Source organism: Oncorhynchus masou, chromosome 11 (assembly GCF_036934945.1).
Source record: "Oncorhynchus masou masou isolate Uvic2021 chromosome 11, UVic_Omas_1.1, whole genome shotgun sequence".
Classification (NCBI taxonomy): Eukaryota; Metazoa; Chordata; class Actinopteri; order Salmoniformes; family Salmonidae; genus Oncorhynchus; species Oncorhynchus masou.
Window position 1 is genome coordinate 31112777 of NC_088222.1, and position 22310 is coordinate 31135086.

The following is a 22310-nucleotide window of genomic DNA, read 5'->3' on the forward strand; positions in this document are numbered from 1 at the left end:
GTAGGCCTACTCTTTACATTTTGAACGCTTAGCAGGACAGGAAAATGGTCCAATACACGCACTTACCAAGAGAACAGCCCTGGTCACCCCTACTGCCATTGACTGGTGGTCTCACTAAACACACATGCTTTGTTTGTAAATTATGTCTGAATTTTGGAGTGTGCCCCTGACTATCCATAAATATAAAAACACATGTTGCTGTCTGTTTTGCTTAATATAATGAATTTGAAATGATTTATACTTTTATACTTATGTTCAAAATGTAATACTTTTAGACTTTTACTGACGGCATACTTTTTCCACCACTACAGATTAAATACATGATGATGACATTCACAGGGTGGTGAAGGTGATGATTGTATTCTGGTGACATAATCGATGTTTTGCTGCCGTTTAAGAAAAATATAACATCTCGCTCTTTTGGCCATAATAATCTCATGTAGGTTACACATGCGCTTTAGCCAAAAGTGTGCAGATTAGCTATTTGTTAGCAGCAATTGTTAGCTCGAGCGCACGTTTGTGAGAAAACCATCAGTTGAGTTGGAAACCCCATTTAACCGCAAATGGTATTTGTATGTTCACAACGTCATCACGCACATGTTCTATCAATTTAATAGAAATACATCTCTGGTGGGAAAATGCGCATATTGTTTTTATGCGCAGTTGAATATTCCCATGAAAATCTGTCGCCAATTGGATGAAAACCTAGCTACAGACAGATTTTCACCCTCCCCTTTTTGGCAGTCACATGAACAGTTTTTACTGTCCCGTGACCAGCACATTACAAATAGCAAGTAACTAGATGAGTGTGCAAGTAGGTCAATGTTCATTGTAATAGGGAGAATACACATGTAGATTTGAATGAAAACTGGTCAGATTGCGACATTATAATTTCTACCTTTTATGAGCTATTGGAGAATGTATCTGTAGCCTATGCTAACTATAGCCAGTAGTTTTCTAATCTAGTTAGATCAACTAACAAAGCACAGTTGTGTATGTTTTTATATTACTTTGTGAAAACTTGCAGAGATCATTCAGCTGTAAACTGAAATAACGGAGCAGTGGGCTACAGTAGGCAGCCAGATGCAGACGGTGAGTGTTTAACAACCGGAAGTGCGCGCGCTTATTCCCACTGACGGAGAATAGGTGAGTGGCTGTTTTCATCTGGCTATAGCTACAATAGCCATGATTGCAAAGTAAACAAAAATGTTATCATCAGTCAAACAACAAGTTTACGGAATTGCGAGTTTGAATTGTTGAATGACCTCACCAAAAACCGTTCTGTGTCCCAGCTCCACTTCCCCTTTTTGGATACATGAAAGAAACGTAAACTCAACTCTTGTTAAATTGTAACAAATGCAATATGATGTTGCATGATGTGTTGTAGTCAAGTGTTTTAACTCGCGCGTCTTTGAAGTATGCTATTTATTTTGAATGCCTGACTTTTTTTCTGGTGGATCGTAGTCTAAAGATGTTGTTTTTCCAATGGAAAACCCTCCCCCCTCCCGTTATTGTTTTGTTTGCAGAACCTACTATTTTTCGTAAATATAAAGCTATACTGTGTTTTCAAGAATCTGTCAAATTGTCAGTTTTGTTACCAACTTATTTTTATGATCTAATTTATACAAAGAATGTCAACATTTTAACAGGGTTACAAAAAAGGACGTCTAGACCATCTAAATATACAATAGGCTTCTCCCGAAGGCCATGTCTGATGAACACGCACCCCTCCTCGCCCATGGGGTGTGTGGTCTGTCTGTAGACACCGCAGTATGTGGCATGGGGGGGTCAGAGGGCACTGGGGAGGCCAGCACTCCTAATGCTGTACCCCGAAAACTCAACACATTCTTCGGGGTGATAGTGCCCACCGTCCTCTCCATGTTCAGCATAGTCCTCTTCCTCAGAACTGGTGAGTGCAGCATCGATGACAGACAATTACAAATATAGGCTGTGAATGTGGAATTATTCACCATGCAACATACAGTGATGCTTGTTGATAGTCAAGCTGCTGTTGGCTCCAAGCCATGATACATCTTTTTAAGAAGGTGTATGTGTGAATGCATTAGTCTACTGTATTGTGTTCCTGTAACAATACTAATACTGTATAATGATGTTTCCCCATAGGGTTTGTGGTTGGTCATGCGGGGCTCTTGCAGGGTCTTGTGATGCTGCTTGTAGCCTACATCATTATCTCCCTCACCATCTTGTCCATATGTGCTATTTCCACCAATGGTGCTGTGCAGGGAGGCGGGGCCTATTGTATCCTTAACTCTGGTTCTTTCGCACCCTGCAAAAAAACATACAGTGCCCTCAAAGTATTCATACCCCTTGACTTATTCCACATTTTGCTGTGTTACAGCCTGAATTTAAAATAGGTTCAATTGATTTTATTTGTCTCACACATCAACACATAATACCCCGCAATGACAAAGTGAAAACATGTTTTTATAAATGTTTACAAATGTATTAAAAATTAATTACAGAAATATGTAATTAACATACAGTACAAGTCAAAAGTTTGGACACACCGACTCATTCCAGGTTTTTTCTTTATTTTTTACTACTTTCTACATTGTAGAATTATAGTAAAGACATCAAAACTATGAAATAACACATGGAATCATGTGTTCAAGTGCAGTTGCAAAAATACATCAAGTGCTATGATGAAACTGGCTCTCATGAGAACCGCCACAGGAAAGGAAGACCCAGAGTTACCTCTGCTGCAGAGGATAAGTTCATTTGAGTTACCGGCCTAAGAAATTGCAGCCCAAATAAATGGTTCTAGTAACAGACACATCTCAACATCAACTGTTCAGAGGAGACTCCGTGAATCAGGCCTTCATGGTCGAACTGCTGCAAAGAAACAACAAAGAAACACGAGCAAAGGACATTAGACTGATGGAAATCTGTCCTTTGGTCTGATGAGTCCAAATTTGAGATTTTTGGTTCCAACCGCCGTGTCTTTGTGAGACGCAAAGTAGGTGAACGGATGATCTCCATATGTGTGGTTCCCAATGTGAAGCATGGAGGAGGAGGTGTGATGGTGTGCTTTGCTGGTGACACTGTCTATGGTTTATTTACAATTCAAGGCACACTTAACCAGCATGGCTACCCCAGCATTCTGCAGCGATACGCCATCCCATCTGGTTTGGTCTTATTGGGACTATCATTTGTTTTTCAGCAGGACAATGACCCAACACACCTCCAGGCTGTGTAAGGGCTATTTGACCAAGAAGGAGAGAGATGGAGTGCTTCATCTGATGACCTGGCCTCCACAATCACCTGACCTCAACCCAATTGTGATGGTTTAGGATGAGTTGGACATATGCAGAGTGAAGGAAAAGCAGCCAGCAAGTGCTCAGCATATGTGGGAACTCCTTCAAGACGGTTGGAAAAGCATTCCAGGTGAACCTGGTTGAGAGAATGTCAAGAGTGCAAATCTGTCATCAAGGCAGAGGGTGGATACTTTGAAGAATCTAAAATATTTTGATTTGTTGAACACTTTTTGGTTACTACATTATTCCATATGTGTTATTTCATAGCTTTGATGTCTTCACTTTTGTTCTACAATATAGTAAAATAAAGAAAAACCCTTGAATGACTAGGTGTGTCCAAACTTTTGACTGGTACTATAAGTAGTCACACCCCTGAGTTAATACTTTGTAGAAGCACCTTTGCTGCAATTTCAGCTGTGAGTCTTTCTGGGTATGTCTCGAAGAGCTTTATACACCTGGATTGTGCATCATTTGCCCATTTATTCTTGTCAAAATTATTTTATGCTCTGTCAAATGCATTGTCCATCATTGCTAAACAACCATTTTCAGGTCTTGTCATAGATTTTCCAGCAGATTTAAGTCAAAACTATAACTTGGTCACTCAGGTACATCACTGTCTTCTTCGTAAGCAACTCCCATGTAGATTTTGGCCTTGTGTTTTAGGTTATTGTCCTGTTGAAAGGTGAATTCAACTCCCAGTGTCTGATGGAAAGCAGACTCAATCAGGTTTTCCGCTAGGATTTTGCATGTGCTTCGCTCCATTCTGTTAATTTTTTCCCCTGAGAAATTCCCCAGTCCTTAACAATTACAAGCATACCCAAGACATGATGCAGCCACCACTATGCTTGAAAATATGGAGAGTGTATGGATTTGGCCCAAACATAACACTTTGTATTCAGTGCAAAAACGTAATTTCTTTGCCACATTTTTTTTTTCAGTATTACTTTAGTACCTTGTTGCAAACAGGATGTATGTTTTTGAATATTTTTATGTACAGGCTTCCTTCTTTTCACTCTGTCAAGTAGGTTAGTATTGTTGCGTAACAACAATGTTGTTGATCCATCCTCAGTTTTCTCCTGTCACAGCCATTCAACTCTGTGACTGTTTTAGTCACCATTTGGACTTACAGTGAAATCCATGAGCTGTTTCCTTCCTTTCTGGCAACTGAGTTAGGAAGGATGCCTGTAAATCAAATTAAAATCACATTTTATTTATCACGTACATATGTTTAGCAGGTGTTATTGCAGGTGTAGCGAAATGCTTGTGTTTCTAGCTCTAACAGTGCAGTAATATCTAACTGTAATATCTAACAATTTCACAGTACACACATCTAAAGTAAAGGAATGGATTTAAGAATATATAAATATTTGGGCGAGCAATGTCAGAGCGGCATAGACTAAGATACAGTTGGATAGAATTCAGTATATACATATGAGGTGAGCAGTGGCGACCCATCATTCAGGGCAGGTGGGGCTCTGTTATAGGCCCACATTTTTTGTTAAAAAAATAAATAATAATAAATGTTTGGGGTCTTGCCTGTTTTGCATGTTCTTTTGGCATTAATACGTGTTACACATCAGTTTGCCAACAATGTAAAACAATTACAAATATATAATAGTTAATGCATACAAACATGGTCTATTTTTTTTGTTTTCTGAGTAAGGCAGCTCCAACATGCAGGTGTTTCAGCCTAGCTCAGTGCTTTCTGTGTTAGGGGTGCAAGCCATCAGAAAGTAAGGAGCGTTGAGCCGCAATCATTAGCCAGCTTTTCACAGTGGAGTGGCTGTGTTGTCCCAAATCAAGGATTAAGGGTATATTTTCCTATTATAAACATTCAACATTGGCCATGCTGTCAATGAAGCATGATTTGTGATGCGCTCAAAATAACTGTTAACTCGGAATTGCAAAGTTTGACTTTAGTGAGTTCAAGACAACTGGGAACTCGGGGGAAAACGAGCTACAACTGGGAAAATATGTTTAGATTTTTCATCCAACTCGGAATTGTAAATCGGAACCCGGGCTTCTTTCTAGAGCTACGACCTGAAGATCATTGACATCATCATGGTTAAACTTTTTTTCTCAGAGTTCCAAGTTGTCTTGAAAGCACCATAAATCCAGAGAATGCCAGACATTGATGACAAAATTGGCCCACGAAGGACCGCCACACCACCTTCCTTTTCAAGTGAGCACAGCACAAGTTGAGTCCAAAAATGTCTTGTATGCTGCTGCAAAAATGATGTAATATGTCAGGGAGATATGTATACTGTAGTTAAGAAAGTAATACAAAGTGTATGTTGTGTAGTAAACCTGTTCGTATCCCTTGTGTCTCAACCTAATAATTTGGTCTAATTTCACCTCTTCATTTCACCTACTGTTCTGACTTGGTGGTGTACATGTAGCCTATAACCTGTCTGTGAGAAATGTCATCATCGAATATTGTAATAGCTTTCATTGTCTGCTTATATTCCACCTTAATTTATCCTACGGTTCTGACTTGGTGTACAGGGAGAACACTGTAAGAACGGCCCATGTTCTGAATTCTGTCGCTGTACATTTGAAAAGTGCTGAACAAATAGTTAAATTGACTACGTCCGTCCTAGCTCGCTCATTGTCTTAATCGAAATGACGGATTGCCTCTTATCTGCTTGTTGTCCCCTGCTGACATAGTTTGTGCATCTCAATTGTCAGTAGAAACCACGTTTGTTTATTAAGAAAGTCGGCAATATTAGCCATGTTTTTTTAAAGGCAATAAATGAGGCTGAATGAACTGTTTTTCTGCCAGACAAGGCTCCACTCATAGCCAGGTGTATCAAATAAAATAAAATGTTATTGGTCACATGCATATGGTTAGCAGATGTTATTGCGAGTGTAGCAAAATGCTTATGTTTCTAGATCTGACAATGCAGCAGGATCTAACAATTACACAACAAAACCTAATAAACACAATCTAGTAAAGGAATGGGATAAGAATATATAGGTATAAAAAATATGGATGAGCAGTGACAGAGTGGCTAAGATACAATAGATAGTAAAGAAAGGATAGTGAAGAATACAGTACATTATATACATATGAGATGAGTAATGTTAGATATGTAAACATTATTAAAGTGACTAGTATTCCATTTATTAAAGTGGCCAATTATATCAAGTCTGTAGGTAGGCAGCGGCCTCTCTGTGCTCGTGATGGCTGTCTAACAATCTGATGGCCTTGCGATAGAAGCTGTTTTTCAGCTTTGATGCATCTGTACTGACCTCACCTTCTGGATGGAAGCGGGGGGAACAGGCAGTGGCTCGGGGGGTTATTGTCCTTGATGATCTTTTTGCCTTCCTGTGACATCAGGTGTTGTAGGTGTCCTGGAGGGTGGGTAGTTTGCCCCCGGTGATGCGTTGTGCGGACAGCACAATCCTATGGAGAGCCTTGAGGTTGTGGGCGGTGCAGTTGCCATACCAGGCGGTGATACAGCCCGATAGAATGCTCTCAATTATGCTCCTGTAAAAGTTAGTGAGGGTTTTTTGTGACAAGCCACATTTTTTCAGCCTCCTGAGGTTGAAGAGGCGCTGTTGCGCCGCCTTCAACACACTGTCTGTGTGGACCATTTCAGTTTGTCTGTGATATGAACACAGAGGAACTTACATTTTCACCTTCTCCACTGCTGTCCTGTCATTGTGGATAGAGGGGTGTTCCCTTTGCTGTTTCCTGAAGTCCACAATAATTTCCACCTTCTCCACTGCTGTCCTGTCATTGTGGATAGAGGGGTGTTCCCTTTGCTTTTTCCTGAAGTCCACGATCATCTCTTTTGTTTTGCTGACATTGAGTAAGATGTTATTTTCCTGACACCACACTCCGAGGGTCTCGTCGTTGTTGGTAATCAAGCCTACCACTGTTGTGTCGTCTGCAAACTTGATGATTGAGTTGGAGGCGTGCATGAACAGGAAGTATAGGAGGGGCTGAGAACGCACCCTTGTGGGGCCCCAGTGTTAAGGATCAGCAGAGTGGAGATGTTGTTTCCTACTTTCCCCATCTGGGCTGGCCCACCAGGAAGTCCAGGACCCAGTTGCACAGGGTGGGGTCGAGACCCAGGGTCTCAAGCTTAATGATGAGTTTGGAGGGTACTATGGTGTTGAATGCTGAGCTGTAGTCAATGAACAGCATTCTAACATAGGTATTCCTCTTGTCCAGATGGGATAGGGCAGTGTGATGGCGAATGTATTGTCTGTGGACCTATTGGGGTGGTAGCAGTGGTATAGTGCAATTAATGTATTGTTTCGTGTTGTGTAGTGGCTTTGTTGGCATGCATCCCACAAAATGTTTGTCTTGAAACCAACAAGATTTACATGCTACGATTTACACGCCACTGGAGATGGGTAATGCAAAATACGTAAACCTTATTAATCTCTCTGGTACAAGCTAGCTTCCCACCTTGACAACAGCCAGTGAAATTGCAGGGCGCCAAATTCAAAACAACAGAAATCCCATAATTAAAATTCCTCAAACATATACAAATATTATACACCTTCTTAAAGATAAACCTCTTGTAAATGCAACCTCTGTGTCAGATTTCAAAAAGGCTTTACTGTGAAAGTACACTTTGCGATTATGTTAGTTCAGCACCTAGCCATAGAAACCCATACAGCCATTTTCCAGCCAATGAGAGGGCTCACAAGTCAGCAATAGTATTAAAATTAATCACTTACCTTTGATGATCTTCATATGGTGGCAGTCCCAGGTCTCCATGTTAGACAATAATGTTCGATAATGTCCCTCTTAATGACTAAAAACGTCCTTTGTGTTCGCGCGTTATGTCCAGTAATCTGAATGCTCAAGGCACGTGCACTAAGTCCAGATAAAAAGTTTTTAAAAAGTACAATAAAAGTTATTAGAAGCATGCCAAACAATGTTTAAACTCAATCCTCCGGTTGTTTTTGTCATAAATAATCAATAATATTTCAACCTGACAAAAGCTTCATCAATAGAAAAAAAGAAACAAGAAAGGCGCGTTCCCGATCAGGCGCATGGCTGATATCTGGAAATTTCCACTGGCCACTGATTGAAAGTGCTGTATCTCCCTAATTTTTCAGAGTAAAAGCCTGAAACAATGCCTAAAGACTGGCCATATGTAGAAGAAGCCATTGAGCTTGTGAACTGGGTCCTAAGTCTTTGTATGAATAGGCTTTCAATGGAAAAACAGCCTTTCAAAATAATAGTACTCCCTGTTGGATTTTCCTTGGGTTTTCGCCTGCCATATCAGTTTTGTTATACTCGCAGACATTATTTTAATAGATTTGGAAACTTTAGAGTGTTTTCTATCCAAATCTACTAATTATATGCATATCCTATCTTCTGGGCCTGGGTAGCAGGCAGTTTAATTTGGGCACGCTTTTCATCCAACATTCCGAATGCTGCCCCCTACCCTAGTGAAGTTAAAGTGACTAGTGTTCCATTATTAAAGTGGCCAGTGATTCCAAGTCTATGTATATGGGGCAGCAGCCTCTAATGTGCTAGTGGTGGCTATGCAACAGTCTGATGGCCGAGGATCCTTCCACCTTCTCCACTCACAGAAGTGAGTGCTACGGGGCAATAGTCATTTAGTTCAGTTACCTTGTCCCGTCAATGTGGATAGGGGGGGGGGGGTGCTCCCTCTGCTGTTTCCTGAAGTCCAAAATAACCTATCATTTGTTTTGTTGACGTTGGGTGAAACCAAACCTCCTCCCTGTAGGCTGTCTCGTCATTGTTGGTAATCAAGCCTACTACTGTTGTCGTCTGCAAACTTGATTGAGTTGGAGGCGTGCGTGGCCACGCAGTCATGGGTGAACAGGGAGTACAGGAGGGGGCTAAGCACGCATCCTTGTTTTCTCCTACCTTCACCACCTGGGGGCGGCCTGTCAGGATGTCCAGGACCCAGTTGCACAGGCGTGGTTCAGACTCATGGCCTCAAGCTTAATGAGCTTGGAGGGTACTATGGTGTTGAATGCTGAGCTATAGTCAATGAACAGCATTCTTACATAGGTATTCCATTTGTCCAGATGGGACAGGGCAGTGTGATTGCGATTGCATCGTCTGTGGATCTATTGGGGTGGTAAGCAAATTGAAGTGGGTCTAGGGTAGCAGGTAAGGTGATATGATCCTTGACTAGTCTCTCAAATCACTTCATGATGGCAGTAGTGAGTGCTACGGGGCGATAGTCATTTAGTTCAGTTACCTAAGCTTTCTTGGGTACAGGAACAATGGTGGACATCTTGAAGCATGTGGGGACAGTAGACTGGGAAATGGAGAGATTGAATATGTTTGTAAACACTCCAGCCAGTTGGTCTGCACATGCTCTGAGGACACGGCTAGGGATGCCATCTGGGCCGGCAGCCTTGCGAGGGTTAACACGCTTAAATGTCTTACTCACGTCGGCCACGGAGAAGGAGAGCCCACAGTCCTTGGTAGCGGGCCTCGTCGGTGGCACTGTTATCCTCAAAGCGGGCGACGGTGTTAACTTGTCTGGAAGCAAGAGTTCGGTGTCCCTTTGTAGTCCGTGATTTTCTGTAGACCCTGCCACATATGTTTCAGGTTTGATCCATTGAAATTGCAACTCCGCTTTGTCTCTATACTGACGTTTTGCCTGTTTGATTGCCTTACAGAGGGAATAACTACACTGTTTGTATTCAGCCATATTCCCAGTCACCTTGCCATGGTTAAATATGATGGTTCGAGCTTTCAGTTTTGTGTGAATGCTGCAAACTCTCCACGGTTTCTGGTTGGGGTATGTTTTATTAGGCACAGTGGGTACAACATCTCGCAAACACTCCCTAATAAACTCACCGTCAGTGCATTCGTCAATATTGTTCTCGGAGACTACCTGGAACATATCCCAGTCTGCGTGATCAAAACAATCTTGAAGTGTGGATTCCGATTGGTCAGACCAGCGTTGAATAGTCCTTAGCATAGGTACTTCCTGTTTTGAGTTTCTACCTATAGTAAGTGAGGAGCAAAATGGAGTCGTGATCAGATTTGCTGAAAGGAGGGCCTTGTAGGCATCCCGGAAGTTGGAGTAGCAGTGGTTGCTTGTTTGAGCAGTGCGAGTACTACAGTCAATGTGTTGATAGAACTTCGGCAGGCTTTTTCTCAAATTTGCTTTGTTAAAATCCCTAGCTACAATAAACGTGGGCTCAGGATATGGTTTCCAGTTTGCATAAAATACAGTGAAGTTCTTTGAGGGCCTTTGGCATCGGCTTGAGGGGGTTATACACGGCTGTGAATATAACTGAAGAGAATTCTCTTGGGCGATAATACTGTCGGCATTTGATTGTGAAGTATTCTAGGTCGGGTTAACAAAATGACTTGTGTTTCTGTATGTTATCACAATCACACCATGAGTAGTTCTTCTTGAAACATATACCTCCGCCCTTCTTCCGGAAGAGATATTTATTCCTGTCTGTTTCGATGAATTGTGAACCCAACTGGCTGAACGGACTCGGACAGTATATCCCGAGAGAGTCATGTTTTCGTGAAAAAGAGTATTTTAATTTAATTTTACCTTTATTTAACCAGGCAAGTCAGTTAAGAACACATTCTTATTTTCAATGACGGCCTGGGAACAGTGGGTTAACTGCCTGTTCAGGGGCAGAACGACAGATTTGTACCTTGTCAGCTAGGGGGTTTGAACTCGCAACCTTCCGGTTACTAGTCCAATGCTCTAACCACTAGGCTACCACTAGGCTACCCTCCCTTATGTCTCTCTGGAATGAAATCCTCTCCCTGAGCTCTTTATTATCCAGACTGAACATTAGCGGGTAATATACTCGGAAGCGGTGGGTGATGTGTGCGCCTCCTTAGTCGGACTAGAAGACCACTCCGAGTGCCTATTCTCCTCCAGCGGTGTTTTGGCCTCTGGAATCAGTTCAATTGCCCTGGGGGCTACGAACAGAGTATCCGATTCAGGAATGTCGTATTCCTGGTCGTATAGCTGGTAATGCTGGTGAGTTACCGCCGCTATGATATCCAATAGTTCTTCCCGGCTGTATGCAATAACACCAAAATATATCTGGGTTAATAATGTAAGAAATGACACAGAAAAGTATTTTGATTTTTTTATAAGCGCTAGAAGCACGGCAGCCCTCTGGTCTTTGTGGTTGAATCTGTGTTTGAAATTCACCACTCGACAGAGGGACCTTACAATTATCTGTATGTGTGGGGTACAGAGATGAGGCAGTCATAAAAAAATTACGTTAAAACACTTATTGCACACAGTCCATGCAACTTATTTTGTTAAGCTAATTTTTACTCCTGAACTGCTCTAACAAAGGGGTTGAATACTAATTGACTCAAGACATTTCAGCTTTTCAGTTTGTATTAATTTGTAAACATTTCTAAAAACAATTTCACTTTGACATTGTGTGTAGCCAGTGACAAAACAAATCTCAATATAATCAATTTTAAATTCAGGCTGTAACACAACAATGTTGAAAAAGTCAAGAGGTGTGAATACTTTCTGAAGGTATTGTATTTTGCAAATGTGTATTGGTCTGAAGTATGAGTGAAGTTTTTAAAAGTTCTTACTAGTCAAACGTGATGCCATATTATTTTATAGACAATTCTAGCCCTTATATCTCTAACGGGAAATTTCATAAATTTTCAACCCCATATTCATCATGTCCAGAACCACCCTAACATCATCATAGTGCCAGCGGGTGTTTATGTTTTGTAGTCAAAAAGATAGATAAGTGTTTTGGATTACAGAATCTGAATACACTGATGACAACAGCTGGTGTGCATCATGTGATTTAACCAGCTGAGCAGAGTGACTTTGCTAACCTTTATTAACGAAGCACACCAGATCAGTAATATTTAACCCCTTGACCTAATGTCTGCCAGTCATGATCAGTCGATCGTTGGGCCCAGAGTTTGGAGGAAGCATTGGCCTCATGTTCTTCCTTGCCAAGGTGTGCGCGTGTGGAGTGTATGTGCTTGGTCTGGTAGAGGCCATACTTGACATATTTGGTCAGGATCCAGGTTAGTCTTGACATTCTAGAATTACTAGTTTAAGCCCTAATACTTAAAATTCCAAGCATGCATGCCAAGATTTTGTAATTCTGCTGAAAACAAATGATATATAATATTTCTTAGAATGTTGGGGCCACATGCATTCAAATGAGTCATTCCACCCAGTGTTTTATCTTGTCCTCTTTGTCCACCTCCCACTCTAGCGTCCTCCTCTGCATTGCGGGTGCTTCCCCAGGGATACTGGTACACAGTGCTGTACTCTTCCATAGTTCTCCTGCTGGTTCTGTTGGTCTGCCTAGTGGGCGCCCACATCTTCGCCCGCACCTCCTTTCTCATCCTGCTGGTGGTGACCATCTCCTTGCTGTCCATCTACATCAGCCCCCTGGCGCTGACCACGCCCCTAAACTTCCTCATCTCCCACCAGGGCCCTGGCAACCATACCCTCACCTACAATGCCAGCTACACAGGCTTCAACAGCACAACACTGAGGGACAACCTGGGCTGTGAGTACTGTCTGGCTGGGGTCATATTTCAGATGCATTATAGGCATAGTAAGCCTTGATGGGGAGGTGAAACTGTACATGTATAGAGTTGTTAGTTTTATGGTTTGAAAGAGAGCTGTTATAGCAACAGTGTTCTTCCTCTTTTTCCTCTTCAGCGAGCTACACTGTGGACTATAGCACTGGTAAAGTCATGTCATTCGCTTCCGTGTTCGCTGTCATGTTCACCAGCTGTACCGGAATCATGGCCGGAGCCAACATGTCAGGTACTCTCCACACGCATCATATAACCCCCCCTTTTGCCCTCAGAACAGCCTCAATTTGTTGGGGCATAGACTCTACAAGGTGTCTAAAGCATTACACAGGGATGCTGGCCTATGTTGACTCCAATGCTTCCCACAGTTGTCAAGTTGGCAGGATGTCCTTTGGGTGGTGGACCATTCTTGATACAGACGGGAAACTGTTGAGGGTGAAACCCAGCAATGTTGCAGTTCATGACACAAACTGGTGCACCTGGCACCTGCTATCATACCCTGTTCAAACTACTATCATACCCTTTTCAAAGGCACTTAAATATTTTGTCTTTCCCATTCACCCTCTGAATGGCACACATACACAACCTTGAAAGTCAATCTTTAAGCTGTCCCTTTCCCTTCATCTACATTGATTTAAGTGGATTTAACAAGTGACCTCAATAATGGATCATAGCTTTCACCTGGATTACCCTGGTCAGTCTTTCATGGAAAGAGCAGTTCTTAAAGTTTTGTATACTCAGTGTAGCTGTTACTTTACCTGTGCCATATGCATTCTGACTAAAGGTAATGGAATATTTTAGCTCCGTTAACATCTTATTAAGCTTCACATACAGACTCAAACTTGACATGTTCAACGATCTTTCCCTTAATCTGTTCTCTGTAGGAGAGCTGAAGAACCCCAGTGCTGCCATTCCCAAAGGCACCATTATTGCAGTCCTCTACACCTGCATAGTCTATGTCCTGCTCTTCATCCTGGCCAGCTCCACATGTGAAAGGTCTGAATGGATGACGCTAGGAGTGGTGGGAACTCTGTCATCCCTAATTTGCTCATAACTGACTGCCTGACTATTCATCATACTGTAGCTACTATATACTTTAAAATAGTTAACTAATTAACGTATTTTGTTTAGGACCCTGTTGGTTCAGGATTACGGGTTCTTCCAGCGTATAAACATCTGGCCGCCATTTGTAACCATTGGGATCTACTGTTCTGCCCTATCAGCAGCCATGTGCTCTCTGATTGGGGCGTCCCGGATCCTCCATGCCCTTGCACTGGACCAGCTGTTTGGTAAGGATGTTGTTGAAATTGTTTCGCAAAGAGTAACAGAGTAAAGGACATGTTTTGGCCTGACACAGTATAAGGAGCATAATGTTGATGTAATGTTGATGTTACCCATAGGTTTTCCATTGGCTCCTGCTGCTATCACTTCCAGCTCTGGTAACCCATGGGTGGCAGTGCTGTACACCTGGGGGTTGGCACAGGTGATGAGAGGGCATGGGTGTATTGTATTGAGCTGTGGAGTGCTACTTTGGGCATTTTAAACAGGCTCTGAGACAGTATATTTGGTGTGACTGTGTTGCAGTGTGTGGTGTTTGCAGGCCAACTTAATGCAATAGCTGGCCTTGTGACAGTGTTCTACCTGCTGGCCTATGCTGCTGTCGATTTGGCCTGTCTGGCTCTGGAATGGGCATCAGCCCCCAACTTCAGGTAATCAGATCCTAGTATCATGCTGTACAATCCGATTAAAAAAAAAAGAAAAAAGAAGACAATGACCTTGCGCTGATGTTCCTCTTTTTGTGTTTGGATGTCATTGTCCTTAGTGAAGTAGCGTTTATCTGGAATTCTTTTGACCTTCATTGTCCAGTCTAGTTTTTACCGGTCTTTCACCTTTCCCCGGTTTTCCTTGCCATTCTATCTCCCCAGGCCCACCTTCCAGGTGTTCTCCTGGCACACATGTCTGCTGGGCATTCTGAGCTGTCTGGTGATGATGTTTGTCATTAATCCTGTCTACTCTTCAGCCAGCATCATCCTCCTCTTGCTGCTGTTGCTCTTCCTGCACTACAGATCACCCACCAGCAGCTGGGGATACATCAGCCAGGCTCTCATCTTCCATCAGGTACCCACACATGGAGACGTGCGCACACACACCACACGCATATACTTGTACCAAAGCAAACATGCGCTCATGGGCCAGTTCCTGGGTCATGTTCAGCAGGGAGGAAACATTTTGAAACGGTGAAGAACTATCTGAAGGTGTTCAGTTTAGAAAACAGATGTAGGTTTTCTGATGCAAAATATTTTGCTATGGTGTTCCCCACTAAACAGGACCCTGTGGTGTGTCACCGCTGTCATTCTTGGTGCTTTGAATCTACTTTCCCCCATTCCCCCTCTCCTGTAGGTGCGTAAGTATCTGCTGATGCTGGACGTGAGGAAGGACCATGTGAAGTTCTGGAGGCCCCAGGTGTTGTTGATGGTGGCCAACCCTCGCTCCTCTTGCCAGCTCATCAACTTTGTCAATCAGCTGAAGAAGGGCGGCCTGTTTGTGCTGGGACACGTGAAGCTGGGAGATCTGGGTAACATTATAGGGACAATGACTGGGGTTCTGGTACCAGTGGTATCATATGATTCTTACAATAAATGCTTGTAATTTTTATGACTGTATGAAACCTAAAGCTTCCACTATTTGATTACAAAAGGAGTAATCGGAGTGTGATATTTCTGGGGTCCAAAATGATTGACACCCTTGCTAAAAGATGTGCAACACATACTGTATAAAATAAATAGTTCAAATACTGAGCTATATTGCTCCAAAACATTATTCTATACTAATGCTAAGAGCTGCTCTATTTTAATGTTATCCAACAAATGTAAACACCTGGAGTTTGATAAATGACATTGGCACTTGGATTGGAAACAGTCAGATGACATAAAAATCTAGCTTTTAGGCCACGCACACTAGTGGTGGGTTTGGCTTCATAATAAGAATGCATAAACAGAAAAGAAACCCATATCTACTTTAAAATGTGGTTGTGGGGCCCTTGTTAAGGTCAATGGCATCATAAACTTTACCCAGTGCCAGGACAGAGGCTGAACCTTGACCGCTTTCGGATCTTCCAGCACGACAGTAACCCAGAGCACACATCAACATTTTGCCATGGCCTTTTCAGTCGCCAGACTTGAAACCCATTGGAAACCTGTGGTTTGAATTGAAGAGGGGAGTCCATAAGCACAGACGAAGGATAACAATGATCTGGAAGGATTCTGTATGGAGGAATGGTCTAAGATCCCTTCCAAAGTGTTCTCCAACTCATAAAACATTTTGAGAAAAGGCTCATTGAAAAGGTCACAAGGTCAGGCATTGAAAAAAGTGGTGTCAATCATATTGACCCCTACCATCTGAGCAATTGCATTAGTTTAAAATGCTATAATTTACACATTTTCTGGGGAGCATAAAATGTAAACTGAGTATACCAAATATTAGGAACTCCTTTTGCCCTCAGAACAGCCTCAATTCGTCGGGGCATGGATTCTACAAGGTGTCAAATGTTCCACAGGGATGCTGCCCCATGTTGACTCCAATGCTTCCCACAGTTGTGTCAAATTTGCTGATGTCCTTTGGGTGGTGGACCATCTTCATACACACAGGAAACTGTTGAGCATCAAAAATCCAGCAGCATTTCAGTCCTTGACACAAACCGGTGCGCCTGGCACCTACTATCATACCCTGTTCAAAGGCACTTAAATCTTTTATCATGCCCATTCACCCTCTGAATGGCACACATACACAATCCATGTCTCAATTGTCTTGAGGTTTAAAAATCCTTATTTAACCCATCTCCCCTTCATCTACAATGATTTGAATGGGATTTAACAAGTTATTATACCTTTATTTCCACGAGGAACACAGACTGAGACCAAGGTCTCTTTTACAGCTGGGCCCTGTATATACATGTTTACACATACAGTTTAGGTACAATGATTAAGAAACTAAACAAGACAAACAGATTATTACATTTACATAGGTTATTCCCCTAACAGCATAAGAACTTGTATTACCTGAAACAGTTACAAGCAATACAAAAATAAAAATCCTCCATTAAATATTTAAAATGGGCGACAGGGGGACAAGAGTCTCAAGTTTAACTTTAGTCTGCAGGCTATTCCATGGGCAAGGAGCGTAACAGGAAAAGGCAGCCATACCCAACTCTGTGGAAATCCCATGGGTCTCAAGTATAATCCATGCTTGAGACCTGGTTTTAGGAATTCTAATTCTAATATTGATGAGTGATTATAAATAAGATTCAGAAGTGCTTTATAGAAAAACACGAGAGAATGTTGTTCTCATCTCACAGACAACGAAGTCCAACCCACATTTTTATATAGAACACAGTGGTTAGTACTGTAGCTAGCACCCGTAATAAGTGCGCAATGATAAGGAGCATCCAGCAATGTAAGTGTTGATGCCGTAGCATGTAAATAATATCCCCATAATCTATAACAGACATAAAAGTAGCTTGCACAATTTGTCTTTTATTTGCCGAGAACAAACATGTCCTGTTTCTATAGAGGAAGCCTAGCTTGATTTTTAGCTGTTTACAAAGTTCATCAATATGCATTTTAAAAGACAGTTCATCATCCAACCATATCCCTAAGTATTTATATGCAGAGACCTGATTCATTCGAAAACCACCTAAACTCGTAAGTGCAAGTGTATTTTCAACCAACTTTCTTCACCTATTAAAAATCATAAAATGTGTTTTGTTTGCATTTTAAAACAAGTTTCAGCTGTATAAATGACCCTTGTAATATCTTAAAATCTGTCTCCAATAGTGACATCAATAAGGGATCATAGTTTTCACCTGGATTTACCTGGTCAGTCTATGTCATGGAAAGAGGTGTTCTTAATGTTTAGTATACTCAGTGTAGGAATATGAATTATTTGTTTTATTCAGTCATTTTTGCTCATCTTTATCAAGTGTGTCAATCATTTCAGACCCCATAGAAACTTTAAGGGAAACTAGTTTGTCTCTGCTCTTGTTTGGGAATCCAGGCATTCCAGCCTCTCTTCTGTTTCAGACACCCTGCCCTCTGACCCTGTCCAGCAGCAGTATAACTTCTGGTTGAGTCTGGTGGATAAGCTGGGGGTGAAGGCCTTTGTGGACCTGACTCTGTCCTCCTCTGTGAGGCAGGGCACACAGCATCTGCTGCGCATCACTGGCCTGGGTGAGTCACAACCTCCTATTTACCATTCTGGATCATTGTTTGTTGTTTTCCTTCTCTTCACACACAACTGTGTCGTAAAGAGCAATGACATACTGTATTAAAAATAATATTACTACTTTGGAAAATGGAACATAACAGTTTAACCCGTCAAGCAATGTACTCTTTAATCCATTTGATTATCCTCCTCCACTCTTTACCTCTTCAAGGCGGCATGAAGCCCAATACTCTGGTCTTGGGATTCTACGACAGTTGCACCCCTGAGGACTACTTCCTCCAAGACCCTGCCTTCTATGAGTCAGAGGAGGCTGGAGGGGATGATTTTGGTGTAGATCTGCCCTCTCTGCAAGCCCACTTCCCTCCAGTCCGCCATGTGGAGAGCCCACGCTGGCTCACGCCAGAGGAGTATGTGGGAATCATCTCGGATGCCATCAAGATGAGTAAGAACGTGTGTCTGGGCCGCTACTTCTTCCAGCTGCAGGGGGAGAGCATGGGGACCAAGATGGACGGGGCTGAGAGGATCATCGACGTGTGGCCCCTCAACCTGCTGCGTCCGGGCAGCACCTCAGCAGCCTCTGTTGACGTGTGCAGCCTTTTCCTGCTGCAGATGGCGTGTGTCCTCAACATGGCCAGCAGATGGCGCCATGCCAGAATGAGAATATTTCTGTGTGTGGAGGCAGAGTCAAGCGACCAGGGCTGGGTGGTTAAAGAGGAGACCTTCCGGGAGCTGTTGAGGAAGCTGAGGATCAGGGCCTCCATCAAGATAGTGCCTTGGGACTCTGTGGTGCAGCTGTACGGACAGAAACAGACACAGGACACAGAGCTGGGGGAGCTGGGCCTGACGAGGCCGGCCCCAGCCCTCTCAGAGGACTTCTTGTCTGCAGTCAACTGCCTGCTGATGGAGCACAGTGCTCAGGCTGCTGTCCGCTTCCTGTATTTACCACGCCCCCCTACTCACTCTGGCCAATCACAACAATACCTTAGTCAGTTGGAAGCTGTGACTCACGGTTTAGGCCCAACCCTCTTGATTCATGGTCTCACCCCAGTCACGTGCACTGAGCTTTGAGTGTGTCACTGTGTGTTTATGGGATCAATATGTCATGTAGCTAACTTAATCCTGAACATAATAGAAAGGGCAGTCTGTTGAATGCTTAACATATGAGGTACATGATGTATGTGTTAGTTAGACAATAAACACACAGGCACGCTACACAACAGGACCTATTAGTAGAGTTCTGTTCTGTAGGCACATAGTTTCACATCTTGTAATGTAACTCATTTACACATCTACTAATTTCATTAATGAACACATTCGGCACCTAGTCAGTCACAGTAAAACAAATCCTTCTTTAAGCTGTCTCCTCCCTTTCATCTACACTGATTTAAATGGATTTAACAAGTGACCTCAATAAGGGATCATAGCTTTCACCTGGATTCACCTGGTCAGTCCGACATGGTTTGTACACTGTGTATATTTATTTGTTCATACTGTAATTTAATGGAGTAGAAGAAGAGTTGAGTTCCAACTCTGGACTCTGAAATGGAGAAAAGGCTACATATGTTTACTCGCTATGAAACTAGAATTTTGTGTTCTTTTATTTGATGTTGAACACATTCTCTTTCCATTGACCCCTTTTCCCAGCATATTCCTCTTCAGATTGTGACCCAGTTTGGGAGAGCTCACGACTGTCTGGACCACATGAGCTCTTAGGATTTTAGGTCATTCATTAATTGGTCATGCTTGAAATGCTGCTTTTCCGGACTATTATCTGGTCCATAATGGAACATGAGTTCAAAGTTCCCGACCCCGCTCCTAACTAGATGAGTCCCTAATGCTTGACAATATTATGTAATGTTACACAACCACCAAGGCACTAACAGGCAGATTAAATATCAATTGCTAATTTATCTTGTCCAATTTTTTATGTATCAACTTTATGCCAAATGCTAAGGCGCATTCCGTTCATTTATTGCTTGGGGAAGTATTTGAATTCTTCTGCTGTGCTTTTCTTATGTACAGACGTAGGAAACAGACTGTTACGGAGTTACTGCAAGGCGTTTTGTATTCTTGCAAGCTAATTTTAAATACTAATTGAAGCATGTATTCGGCGCTATGTGAAAGCTTCTACATTTAGACTTATGGGACTTTTGTGCTTTAAGCAGAAATAGGACAATAAAGAGAACTAAAGTTACTATTGTTTCTGCCTGCTCAGAATCCATGCACTGTTCTCTCGCTGTGCGACGCACTGTTCTCTCGCTGTGTGACGCACTGTTCTCTCGTTGTGTGACGCACTGTTCTCTCGCTGTGCGACGCACTGTTCTCTCGTTGTGCGGCGCACTGTTCTCTCGCTGTGTGACGCACTGTTCTCTCGCTGTGTGACGCACTGTTCTCTCGCTGTGTGACGCACTGTTCTCTCGTTGTGCGACGCACTGTTCTCTCGCTGTGCGACGCACTGTTCTCCAGCGTCTGTGGATATCTCATTGAGTGCCAGATAGGCCACAAGCTAGTTCTGCAGGACATACATTATTCAAGAATAAGAATAGACAACGTATAACATACTGAGTAACATATGTGTAGAGGAAACCGTAACATATGACAGTAATTTGTGAATGGATTCGTAATATACAATAGTAATTTGTCTTTTTTATTAAAACATTTAAAGATCACAAAAATGACTTGTGACGGTTGATATCAGAAGTGGTACTATATTAAAAGACCAAATCAACCACAGAACATGCACATTTTCAACAGTCCAGTTTGGTTGTAGTCTATATCCCTATCGGGATATTACTCCAGTATATAGCTAGAATGTGTAGTATAGACGTTTATTTGAGCTGTTTGAGAGTCGCATCTGTATCCAGGCAGAATACAGGCTTTGGAAGTGATTATCCACAGATCATTCTCTGCTTCACTCAGGCTATATAGGTCAGGACAAGACATGATAGATTTGGGGTCAGCTTGTTTAGGCTACATCACAATATCAACTTTACAGTCTTCCTATTACCAATATATTTCAATGGCAGTCAATGCAAATACAGAACATGAAGTAAAACATATCTCATCTCAATTTCCAATGTGACCTGTAGCACCACATACAGCGCATTCTGAGAGTAGTTAGACCCCTTTTTCCACATTGTTACTTTAAAGCCTTATTCTAAAATGGATAAAGAAAGTGCCTCAACCTACACACACAATACCCCATAAAAGCAAAAACAGATATGTAAATAATAATAATAATTTATTTTTATAAATTAACACAAGTATTCAGATGCTTTGCTATGAGACTTGAAATTGAGCTCAGGTGCATCCTGTTTCCATTGATCATCCTTGGGATGTTTTTACACCTGTGGTAAAGTCAATTGATTGCACACGATATGGAAAGACAGTGGGTCTCTCCAGAAACACCAGTGGCTGTCTCACTTACTTTAGGCTATTGTGTGATTGTAAATATCTTTGCCATTCCACAGCACAGTCCCTGCCGCTGAAAAACATCCCCACAGTATGATGCTGCCTCCACCATGCTTCACCATAGGGACAGTGTCAGGTTTCCTCCAGACGTGATGCTTGGCATTCAGGCAAAGAGTTCAATCTTGGTTTCATCAGACCAGAGAATCTTGTTTCTCATGGTCTGAGAGTCCTTCAGGTGCCTTATGGTAAACTCCAAGCAGGCTGTCATGTGCCTTTTACTGAGAAGTGGCTTCCGTTTGGCCACTACCATGAAGTCCTGATTGGTGGAGTGCTGCAGAGATGGTTGTCCTTCTGGATGGTTCTCCCATTGCCACAGAGGAACTCTGGAGCTTTGTCAGAGTGACCATCGAGTTCTTGGTCACCTCCCTGACCAACCCCCTTCTCCCCCGATTGCTCAGTTTTGCCGGGCGTCCAACTCTAGGAAGAGTCTTGTTGGTTCCAAACTTTTTCCATTTAAGAATGATGGCGGCAACTGTGTTCTTGGGAACCTTGAATGCTACATAAATGTTTGTGTACCCTTCCCCAGATCTATGCCTCGACACAATCCTGTCTTGGAGCTCTATGGACAATACCTTCGACCTCATGGCTTGGTTTTTGCTCTGACAAGTACTGTCAACTGTGGGACCTTATATAGATAGGTGTGTGCCTTTCCAAATCATGTCCAATCAGTTGAATTTACCACAGGTGGACTCCAATCAAGTTGTAGAAACATCTCAAGGATGATCAATGGAAACAGGATGCACCTGGTATTTATTTTGAATACATTTTCACTTTTTCATTATGGTCTATTGTATGTAGATTAATTAGGATTGGTATTTATT

General features: G+C 42.4%; 1 protein-coding gene across 4 annotated transcripts; it reads left to right on the forward strand.

The window, feature by feature from the left end:
• Window positions 1–768: 768 nt before the first annotated feature.
• Window positions 769–20208, forward strand: LOC135548516 (solute carrier family 12 member 9-like). 4 transcript variants are annotated; one of them, XM_064978209.1, is made up of 15 exons: window positions 778–814; window positions 1028–1146; window positions 1650–1909; window positions 2125–2259; window positions 12136–12273; window positions 12468–12767; window positions 12923–13030; window positions 13683–13794; window positions 13930–14087; window positions 14199–14281; window positions 14383–14507; window positions 14724–14916; window positions 15199–15373; window positions 17877–18023; window positions 18230–20208. In XM_064978209.1, exons 3-15 carry the CDS (start codon window positions 1708–1710, stop codon window positions 19084–19086), a joined length of 2733 nt encoding a protein of 910 aa, XP_064834281.1. In that variant the 5' UTR covers window positions 778–814; window positions 1028–1146; window positions 1650–1707; the 3' UTR covers window positions 19087–20208. The 4 variants fall into 4 exon arrangements, with proteins under 4 accessions (XP_064834280.1, XP_064834282.1, XP_064834283.1 ...); XM_064978208.1 differs by having other exon boundaries at window positions 769–1146; XM_064978210.1 differs by having other exon boundaries at window positions 769–1092.
• The last annotated feature ends 2102 nt before the right edge of the window (window positions 20209–22310 follow it).

Bases quoted from the DNA above. Each gene is read 5' to 3' on its own strand.
- LOC135548516 (XM_064978208.1), top strand. From the start codon at position 1,708: ATGTCTGATGAACACGCACCCCTCCTCGCCCATGGGGTGTGTGGTCTG. The intron at 14,088-14,198 runs GTAAGGATGTTG...TGTTACCCATAG, and splicing joins TGCACTGGACCAGCTGTTTG to GTTTTCCATTGGCTCCTGCT. The intron at 14,282-14,382 runs GTGATGAGAGGG...ACTGTGTTGCAG, and splicing joins ACACCTGGGGGTTGGCACAG to TGTGTGGTGTTTGCAGGCCA.